The sequence below is a fragment of the Arvicola amphibius genome, chromosome 14 (genome assembly GCF_903992535.2).
Source record: "Arvicola amphibius chromosome 14, mArvAmp1.2, whole genome shotgun sequence".
Classification (NCBI taxonomy): domain Eukaryota; kingdom Metazoa; phylum Chordata; class Mammalia; order Rodentia; family Cricetidae; genus Arvicola; species Arvicola amphibius.
The window spans coordinates 8,363,798-8,374,875 of record NC_052060.1 but is presented as its reverse complement, the minus strand read 5'-3'; the positions used below and the strand labels follow the sequence as shown (position 1 = coordinate 8,374,875).

General features: G+C 47.4%; 1 protein-coding gene across 1 annotated transcript; it reads right to left on the bottom strand.

Moving 5' to 3' along the window:
• Nucleotides 1–115: 115 nt before the first annotated feature.
• Nucleotides 116–9,312, bottom strand: Pex11b (peroxisomal biogenesis factor 11 beta). Its single transcript, XM_038310921.1, has 5 exons — nucleotides 9,203–9,312; nucleotides 9,074–9,166; nucleotides 8,054–8,169; nucleotides 7,497–7,698; nucleotides 116–1,284 (listed from the first exon to the last, which is right to left on the bottom strand). Exons 2-5 carry the CDS (start codon nucleotides 9,127–9,129, stop codon nucleotides 885–887), a joined length of 774 nt encoding a protein of 257 aa, XP_038166849.1. The 5' UTR covers nucleotides 9,130–9,166; nucleotides 9,203–9,312; the 3' UTR covers nucleotides 116–884.
• Between the last annotated feature and the right edge of the window lie 1,766 nt (nucleotides 9,313–11,078).

Sequence of the window (11,078 nt, the reverse complement as noted above, 5' to 3'; positions counted from 1 at the left end):
CAGAGTGGCACACACCTGCTCTCCTACCTACTGAAAAAGCCTGAGGCACAAGAACTCAGAGTTTCAGGTCAGCCTGGGTGTAACAGATGAGACCCCCATCTTGAAAATAAGTAAGTCAGTGAGCAAACCGATCTTTAATGTGCTGACCTGCAAGGCTTGCCTGCACCGTGGGCATGGACCACAGTTATTTACAGAGATTCATTGTACAGTATTTACAGCGAGAGGCCAGACACAGCATCAACCTGGACAGTTAAAGAAAGGGCAGAGCCAGGAGAGGAAGGAAACTCTAATATCAAAGTGTAAGCAGACACGGGAAGGTATGGAGGAGAGAAGGGTCAGTGCCAAATCAGGAAGGAGGCTGGTGAGGTAGACACAGAGGAGAAGTGTCAAATGGCCTTCGGTGCAGAGATATGAGGGAAGAGTCTGCTGGGACATGAAATGAAGCCTCGAAAATTATGGAGTGTGAAGGAAAAACACTATGCTCCATGTTGCTTCAGAAAAAGAATGCAATTAGCACTTTGCCACCAAAAACGTGTGCTTCTCCTACCACGAAGGAATTCTGTTTAAGTGTCCGGATAGGGAACTAAGAAATACAATTCTGCCGCATGGTGACAATTCTTAACCAGACTCAAGGGAGATAAAGGGAAGAGAGCAAAGAGATTCCGGCGATGACAGAGAAGCCCAGACACCTCTCGAGGCATGCTAGAGTCTTCCCAGCGACATCGCCTTCCTGACCTTGTCTTTGGCAAGGTTCTCCCCTCATTCCTGAGTATCTGGACCTAACTTCAATCAAGAAGTCACGTTAGGATGAGGCTGCCACATCGGGGACAATCTAAAACTCCATCTCACCAATCCAGGCTCCCTTCTTATCTTGTAACACAATGTCAGGGCTTGAGTCGTAGCCAGGGACAGATTAGGGTGAGAATAGACAGAATGGAGGATATGAGACCACAAAGGCCCACGATCCCAGGGCCACAGCGCCAGAGGCCCAGTTTGTCCAGTGGGATGAAGAGGTCACAGGCATTTCTGAGCACATCCAGCAGAAGAGGGGGGTGACCTCGAAGGACACGAGCCAGGAGCAGGACCCGGAGTCGAAACTTCAGAGCCAGTTGTGGCAGGCATCCTCCTGGAGTCCCTGATCCTCCAGGTCCCCCAGTCTCAACTCCTCCTGGGACTCCAGAAACCTTCATTCGCCGGCCATAAGCTGAGGTCTCTTGCTCCATCAGTAAGCGGATCTCATAAGCATCACGGCTCAGATTCATGATGAGGGAGAACAGGTAGTACCTGGATGCACGGGCAGACGCACAGGTTAGGGCAGGCATGCAGTCTGTTCAGCACACCCTACACAAACTGAAACCCTTTTCTCATGCACTGAGAAGGGATTCCACATTAGAAAGTCAGAAGCCAATGCTATAATCCACCACTGGAGATGCCCATTCTGGGAACTGTGAGACAGCTTAGTGGATAAGAGCATTTGTCACCAAGTCCCAAGATCTAAGTTCAATCCCCAGAACCCACATGGAAGATAGAACTCATGTCCTCAAGGTGTCCTCTGACTTCCGCAGACACCACGGCACACACATGCACCCACATACATAATATAAACAAATTATTTTTTAAAAGTTAAAAACTATGTCCTGCCTTAGAAGTAGGATTGTAGCTCACTAGTAAGAGTATTTGCCTTGCATGCATGAGTCCCTGAGTTCAATCTCAGCAACACCAAGAAAAAAAATCTGTCCTTCCTTCTGGACAATATGCCAGGTTCAATAAATAGATACAGAAAAACACATGGTCTCACTTACCTAACTCACCAGAGCACGGAATAAGATGGCGGTTGCTAGGACTGGAGGGTATGAGAAACAGGAAGACACTGGCCGATGGGACAAACATTCAGTTCTATAAAATATGTAAGTTCTGTACATCTAACATACAGCATGGTGACTATGGTTACACAACTGCATCACATACTTGAAATTTGTTAAATGAGATCTCAGCTCAGGTGTTCTTAATTAAGAAGATGTCACCATAAGGTTATGATCATTTAAACAATTATTTATTTTACGTATAAGAGTGTTTCACCGGCATGTATGTTTGTGCACCATGTGCCTGTATGCCTGGCACCAAGAAGGCCAGAACAGGGTGTCAGATCCCCTGGAACTGGAATTATAGGTGGTTGTGAGCTGCCATGTGGGTGCTGGGAGCTCCCTCCTGTCCTGTCCTGTCCTCTGGAAGAACAGTGTGGTGGTATGAATAGGAATGGCCCCCACAGACTCGTGTGCTTGAATGTTTGGACCATAGGGAGTGGCAATATTAAGAAGTGTGGCCTTGCTGGAGAAGGTGCGACTTCATTGGAGGAAGTGTGTCACTGTGTATGTGGACTCTGAATGTCTCACATGTGCTCAAGCTGCACTCAGCATAGAGACTCCTTCTTCTGTATGCGGATCACGATGTAGAACTCTCAGCTCCCTCTCCAGCACCATGTCCTGCCATGATGATAATAAGCTAAAGCTCTAACGCTGTAAGCCAACCCCTGTTAAATGCTTTCCTTTATAAGAGTTGCCATGGTCACGGTGTCGCTTCACAGCACTAGAACCCAACTGAGCCAGTGCTCTGTGCTCTCTCTCAGTGCTCTGGGCTTCTGTGCCATCTCTCCAGCCCATCATATGCATGTTAACAATCCTAAGTATGGTGATCCCATCACAATACACAGATTCAAGACACCACACTGTATGCCTAAATACATATAGCCATTCCCCAGAAATAATAAAGAAAAAAGAACTCTCCTACTAGTCTATAAATAGTATGTGTTTATATGTGACTTAAGATCCTGGCTTAACATTTGTGTCATGAAACTTACTAAGATTATTTCATTTTGAGACAATCCTTATAACAGTGAGCTGCAGAGACGGCGGTGGTAATGGGCTCACCATGCAAGTGTGAGGACACAAGTTCAAATCCCCAGAACCTATGTAAATGCCAGAAGACATGATAATAGGGAATCGCTCAGAATAAGATGGCTAGTCGGACTAGCCTTGTATAGATGAGCTCGGAGTCAACTAAAAGGCCTGCCACAATGAATACGGTGGTGAAAGACAGACTTCTGAAGCCAGGCTTGGGCCTTGTGCGCATACATGTGCTCAGGCATTCACATATATTTGTTACTACATATACACACATAAAATACACACATGAAACACATACACACACACACACACATACACACTCAGGGAGAGGGGGAGGGAACACATTTAACTTGACCCTAATAATGCAAACATTTTTTTGTTTGTTTGTTTGTTTGTTTTTTGATACAGGGTTTCTCTGTAGTTTTAGAGCCTGTCCTGGAACTAGCTCTTGTAGACCAGGCTGGCCTCAAACTCACAGAGATCCACCTGCCTCTGCCTCCCTAGTGCTGGGATTAAAGGCGTGCGCCACCACCGCCCGGCATAACGCAAACTATTTTGAAAGAACAACTTTAGTTGTTCAAGAGACACATGAAGCCCAAAGTGGTGATGCATGCCTGTAATCCCAACACTTGGAATCAGGAGCTCAAGGACAACCTGGGCTACATGAGACCCTGTTTTAAAAAAGAGAGAAGAAAAAAGATTCACACATACTTTAGAGGATTTAAATCCAATCTTTAAGAGAAAAAAAAAAGACCACCCCCAAAAGGCCCAGAGATTAAGTGACTATTAGAGACGTTAGATAATAAATTCCTTAAGCACAAAAATATACATTATTCACTATGTAAACTAGACATACCTCAAACTTACAGAGACCCCCTGCCTTTGTCTCCAAGTGCTGGAATTAAAGGCACACACCACCATACCCAGCCCAACCCAAAAGTCTTTTTTGTTTGTTTGTTTTTGCTTTTCAAGACAGGGTCTCACTGTATAGCCCTGCCTGTCTAGAAACTCACTCTGTAGATCAGGCTGGTCTCAAACTCATAGAGATCCACCTGCTTGTCCCTCCCGAGTGCTGGGATTAAACCTGGCACATTTTTGTTATGTTTTGAGGCAGGATTTGCTTTACTATGTAGTCCAGGCTGGCTATGAATTCTCCATCCTGCCTAAATCTTCCTAGTATTGGATTACAGGCATACATTAGCTAAGTCTTAAATACAAAAGACACAGGTTTCTTTGTTCTTATTATAATGGCTCTGTGTGTGTGTGTGTGTGTGTGTGTGAGAGATGTGTATAACAAGGTATGCACATGCAGAAATCAGAGGTAGACTCCGGATGTCTTCTACTGCTCTCCTCCTTATATCTTGAGACAGGGTCTTTTACTAAACTTGGTGCTCTCCAGTTGGCTAGACTGGCTGGCTGGATGAGACCCTGAGTCCTCCTGTCTCCACCTTCCAGCACCGGGGTCACAGGCCTGAGTCACTCCTACAGGCTTATATGGGTGCTGGGGACCCACACACTTGACTTAGACATCTCCACAGCCTGTGCTTTGCTTCTGATATACTCTAGCAACAGTGATCTACACTCAATAAATCGTTCTAGTTTTAAAGCCTATCCTGAGAGGCTGGAGAGATGTACTGCTTCCAGAGGACTCAAGGTTGGTTTCGGGCACCTATGTCAGGTGGCTCACAGCCCTGTGACTCCAGCTCCTGCGGGATCCAACATCTCCAGCACCTGTAGGCATCTGCACTCACACACACATGCCAACACAGATACATACATAACTAAAATGAATATACAGAAATCTTTAAAAAGACTGGGATTTTCTGTTATCCCCTTGGGAAAAAAATTAAATGACGATTCTACGTCCAAGTGTCAGCTGCAATCGCCTCTTATCTAGGCTGTCACTCTTGTCTTTTAACTGGTCTCTCTGTGGCTATTCTTATCCCTACCCCAACCACTGAGCTTGACAAAGTAGCTAGTAGCATGAGTGTAAATCACATCATTACATCTGCTCTTAAAATTATCCACTTGTTTTCTTCTCATCTAATTACAGTGAAACCTAGGGAGACAGCACTCTATTCATGAGCTGTATCCCCCATAGTCACTGTAACTGTGTGTGTGTGTGTGTGTGTGTGTGATGTGTGTGTGTGTGCATATACAGGCACAGGTATGCTATGGTATGGTGTGGAGGATGGAAGGCCCACTTGCAGGACTCAACTCTCTAACCATCAGGTTTACCCAGCAAGCACCTTTAACCTATTCAAGCATCTCACCAGCATAATTATTTGTGTTGATAACTGGATCCCTACCTACACTCTAATGAGACTTGGTTTCCTTTGTCTTTTTAAATGCACTTGTTTTATTTATTACCATTATGTGTAGCAGTATGTATGTGAGATGGGGCACAATATGTACATATGGAAGTCACAGAGCAACTCTGTGGAGTGGGTCTTTTCTGCCACCTTTACCTGGGCCTCAGGGTCTGCTTGCTTATACTCACTGAGTCATCTCATCACAGATCTTAAGTTTCAAGGATCAGACGCTACATCTGTTTGGTTTCTGCTTAATCTCCTGGCCCATAGTAAGAAATTATGAAATATTTTTGGAAAAGCCAAACACAGTGGCAGGGGTGCACACTCACGGAGTTCCAGCTACTAAGATGGCTAAGGTAGGAGGACTGTCTGACCCTAGGAATTCTGTACCAGTCTCAGTAATGTACGAGACCCCATCTCTTTCATGTGTGTGAAGGTGGACATATTCATGGGTATGTATGCACGCATGCACACATGTATGAGAAGCCCAGAGTTCAACCTTGGAGCACTCCTCAGGTACTGTCCACCTTGCTTTGTGACAGGGTTTCTCACTTGGCCTGAAACTTGCCCAATATTCTAGGCTGCTGGCCAGAGAGCCTTAGGAATCCTCCTGATTAACCTCCACATTGCTGGGATTACAAGAGTGTGTCACCATCCCTGGTCTCTGTGTGTGTGGGTGTGATTCTAGGGATCTAACTCAGGTTTTTTCATTCTTGTAGAGCTGTGTTATCTCAGCCTTGTAAGACCCCTATATCATGAAAGAAACAAGGACTAGACATGGCATCACATGCCTATAATCCTGTCCTAAATGGGGGTTGGGGGGCTTAAAGCAGGAGAATCCTGAGTTCAAGGCTAAATTAGGGTATATAGTGAGACCTATCTCAAAAACAAGAAAGTAAAATTATAAAAAAGAACAAAACAAACAAATAACAACAACGAAAAAAAAACAAACAAACAGACAAAATGACTCAGCAGGGTAAGAACTCTGTCAACAAATGTGATGTCCTGAGTTCAGCCTTGAGGTCCACATGGTGGAAGGAGAGAACCACCTTTGCAATCTGTCCTCCACACATGGTGTGGCAATGCCACCTGTCCCCGCCCCTCAGTAATAATAAATAAAATTTTTAAAAGGGAAAATGGAATAAATGAGTAGGAAGGCAATGAAGGCTGGCTATCTGTGGTTTAGATATAACTAAAGTAATACAATATTTGTCACCTCCAATCTCAGACACTTAGAACGGCACAGCAAATCTAACATTCGAACAATATTGTAACTCTTTTATGGCTTAAGATACAAACGAAGATTGGAAACCAAATGGTCGGTTAAGACAGATAGTGGCGCGCACCTTTAATTCCAGTTCTTTAGAAGCAGAGTCAGGCAAATCTCTGTGAATTCAAAGCAGTATAGTCTATACAGTGAGTCAACCAAGACTACACAGTAAGACCCTGCCTCAAAAAGAGACAAAGGAATGGCTAGCATTCATGGAGGATTAACTCCAGGAGCCTGCACTCTGCCCACCCAAATCCACAGCTGCTCAAATCTCTTAGATAAAATGGTATTGCATTTATAAATAACCTACCCAATCCTCTGTATCCACCTCCAGATTGTTTATAATATCCAATATAATATACATGCAATATAAAGAAATGTTATATCTCTCTAAATAACTATATCGTCTAAGGAATCACAACACAAAACACTTTCACATGTTCAATTCAGAAGCACCTTTCCCCTTGGCATTTTCTATCTGTAGTTGCTTGAATCAAAAAACGTGGAAACAATGGCTCTGAAAAGCCGAGTGTATACTCAGAAAATCCTGACCTATTACTGTCTCATAAGTAGCAAGTTACGGGCCAGGGAGCCGGCTCAGGAGGTGGGACCATTGCCATGCTGACCTGATGGCCTGAGCTTGGCACTTGGACCTCACAGTGGGAGGAGAGAGTCTGTTGTCCTCTGACCTACAGATGTGTGCCGTGGTGCAATTCCTCTCCTGCCATAATTCTCTTTTAAAAACATATAGAATGATGGCTTAGTAAAAGCATCTCTGCTCTTCTCAGAACCCACACGACAGCTCACAACCATCTGCAATTCCAATTCTGGTGCCCACTTTTGGCTTCTGCCAGCAACAGGCACATAACTGGTGCACAGACATACATGCAGGCAAAACATCCATACACATAAAAGTAAAATATTAAAAATGTGTGTGTGTGCGTGTATGTGTGTGCAAGCCATGTGGAACGGAGGCCACAAACAGTCTTGCAGGAGAAAACCAAACCAAACCTGAATGAACGCTGCGCCCACTTTTCCTGGTCCACACGGGGAGCGAGTCCGGACTTCCCAGCCCACAGAACATTGTCACAGGCAAAGTATAAGGCTCGGTTGAGGTGACTAACGGTGATGCAGAATCTCAGGACAACGTCGGAGAGGTGCACAGCTCTTTTGGCTGACTCGAGCGCATCTGCCGAGTTACCCAGGCGGAGCACTTGTGGAGAAGAACAAGGGAAAGCGAGGGATTTGAGGTAGAGGCAGAGGTGGGAGTGTAGAAGAAAGAAAAAGGGTAATAGTTGAGCAAGTAATAACAACATACAATAAAAAAAGTAAAAATAATTTGCTCTTTTTTAAACTTCAAATCACAGTTAAATCTTGTCCCAGTTTAGTTTTTCCTTGCCCCATTCTCTCCAATCCATTATAAATAACTTTCTTACACCTGTTGTCTTATCTCAGTTGGAGGCGTGCAGAAGAGCCAACGATCGCAAACTGGCGGAAGGGAAAACACAGGAAGGAGAAGCGACAGGCCGATAGCTGGGAATGATAAAAGAAGGGTTTGGTACACTTACACTTTCTTCCAAGACTCAGATGACCTTCCAGCTGTCGAATCTGTTTCTGTAACACAGGACTGGCCCCATGTCTCTGCAAAGCATGGCCAAGAAGGGAACAGGCATACTGGGCAGCCCTGGAGGGGAGGACAGGAAAAGTAAGGGACAGGTCTCCCTAACCTCTCTGCCAAAAATGTCCTCCAGTAGGCTGGTGAGGTGGTTAGGAGCACTTGCTCTTGCAGAGGACCGGGTTCCATTCCCAGCACCCACATGGTGGCTGCCAACTGCCTGTAAGTCCAGTTCCAGGACATCCATCGCCCTCTCTGACCTCTGCAGGCACCAGACACACATGCGGTGCACAGTCATACTTGTGGACAAAACATTCAAATAATGAATTTGAAAACAAAAACTCTTCCGGGGACATTTCCTCCTCCTTTACACACGAATATTTTTCCGTTTCTCCTCAAGGCCAGGGAAGGGAACGACGTGAGGGGAAAATACAGTCTTTGAGAGCGGGGAGCACTATTTGGAGCTAAGAGTTTCGAAAATGGTGCGGCCTAAAGGGGCCAGTAAGCGGCCGGGATCCATCACAAGCGTCCACACGCGAGTTTATATATGAAACACGACGGAGGGCGATCTAGTTGAAGGGCAGACTAGTCTTCGGGACAGGGGAACTAAGAGATTAAGCTCCTTGAACGGTACGGAACCCGAAGGAGAGCCGAGACAGCGCGGCTGCTAGGTGACAGCCGGGGAGAGGACGCAGAACCGGGAGGATCGCCCCTCATGCCACCACAGCAGTGAGGAAACTTGCTTTGTGGACACGGTAACCCCGGGCGGCCTCCCCGCTGGCCCACTCATGCCTCAGTTTCCCCATCTTTCCCGTGAGCAGGTAAGAATCATGTCACAACCGGCTGCAGAGTGCGCCTCCCGGGCCGCGCGGGCCCCCGTAGCCAGAGCTGACCCTCAGGGACCCCGTAGCGCGCCCGTCGCCACGCGGGAACCTGCTCTGCCCTCCCGCCCGCGCTCCTCCGTCGGCCGCACCTACACAGCCGCTCCCGGGCTTGGCTCTGAGCACTGAAGCGGACCCAGGCGTCCATGACAGCGGCAGCCCGCGCCCACGGCGCCGCGGCCCGCCTGCTTCCAGCCCCTGCCCACGGCGCCGCGGCCCGCCTGCTTCCAGCCCCTAGTCACGCCTCCCGGGCGGGCAACGGGGCTTCGCGAGGGACAAACGGCGGCAGGAAAGCCAACCAGCCGGAGCCGGCCCTGGGGCGGAATCTCTGGACGCGCAGCGAAATCGTGGGTGCATTTCCGGCAGAGCACCCTCTGGGACGGTCTCCAGCCTCTAAGCACGCCCCCACGAGCACCCGGCTTTAAATTCTCCGCAAGGGGCGGGGCCTGCGGAAGCCCGGGGCGCTGTAGGATGCCCGCCTGGGCGTGTACCCTCCAGCCGCTGAAGAACCCTGGGCAGCAGAAGCTTGTAGCCCAGACTAACTGTCCAAGGGAAAGCGGGTGTGATGAGATCCCGCTTGGCAACCTCCTCCAGATTAGGTGAAGAGTTCAGGGGCAGAATTAAGTGGACGAAATTCACAGGCCACCACATCTGTAGGCCTAGGCACACCTTCGGGGTCAGCAGTGGTGAAGGACCGTCTGGGCGAAATGAGGAGTGGAAATAGGTCAGAGATGCCCACCTTCTTAGGGGTAGCCAGCTCCGAAGGGGAGTGACCATTGTGCTCCGCTTTGCTTTGCTGTAAGACATCTGGCTATCTTGCGGTCAGTGGCACCACAGAAACCCAGCCAGTTCCATCCCTTCCCCGCCCAATTGTTGACTCATTTAACCGTTGCCAATTAACGGCCACTTCTACAGTTATGCCCCTATCTGCTACCCGAAACATTCTTATTCAGTATCTAGTTGAAGACGTCGCATGTTAGGCACCCATGCTTCTCAAAACTAATTGCCACGTGGGTAACTTTGCTGCCACGAAGCGGTACTCAGTCAACCGGCTTTAAGCCAGCGCTCAGGTGGAAGGTGTGAACAGGCCTAAGTGAGATGTACAGGGGAAATCTGGTTTCTTCCTAGCCTTAGGTGAGTTGTCAGGGCTGCAGGCTGGGCTGAACAGGAAATTTGTTTACGGTAGGTGCCTGCCTGGGAAGTTACGGCATTGCATGCTCTGCAGGCCACTAGCCATGGATCCTCAGGGAGGAAGTCTTTGCTATCTCCTGGGAAGATCATTTACATGCTAGAGAGCTACATTTTGCTGGATGCGATGGCAAATCCCTGTAGTCCCAACACTTAGGAGGCAGAGGCAGACCAATGAAAGTTTAAAGCCATCTTAATTTATCTACAGAGCTCCAGTCAGTCCAGCTGATTTTAAGCGAAGGGGTGCTAGCTTGGTGGTTAAGAGTGCTTGCTGTTCTTGCCACGCACCAGGGTTTAATTCCCAGCATGCACATGGCTGCTCACAACTGTCTCTTAACTCCAGTTCCAGGAGATCTGATGCTTTCTTCTGGCCTCCATGGCACCAGGAATACACATGGTTCACATTATGTACACTTTAAGCTGATAGTCATACATGCAAAATACATTTAAAAGCAGTACCCTGTTATCCATCTGTCTCTCTTCCCTCAGGCTGGCCTTGTGGGGGGGTTTGTTTTCCACCTCTATGCATCCCTGTCCCACCTCCTTTAGGATACTGGTACAGGAAAACTCCAAGACAGGGAAAAAATATTTTACAAGTCTATTAAGACTGAAGTCACTGGGCATGTGGCACACACCTTTAATCTCAGCACTTGAGAAGCAGAGGCAGGTGGATCTCTGAGTCTACAGGGCAGGTTTCAGTACAGACAGGGCTACACAGAGAAACCCTGTCTCCAAAAAATTGTTTTTAAAAAAATGAAAGAAGAATGTGTCTGGCTAGAGTTGACTCAAAGAGCACTTGTTCTTGGAGATGACCTGGGTTTAATTCCCAACACACACACAATGGCTCACAACCACCTGTAACTCCAGTTCCAGGGGCTCTATCACCTCCTCTAACCTCAGTAGGTAGCA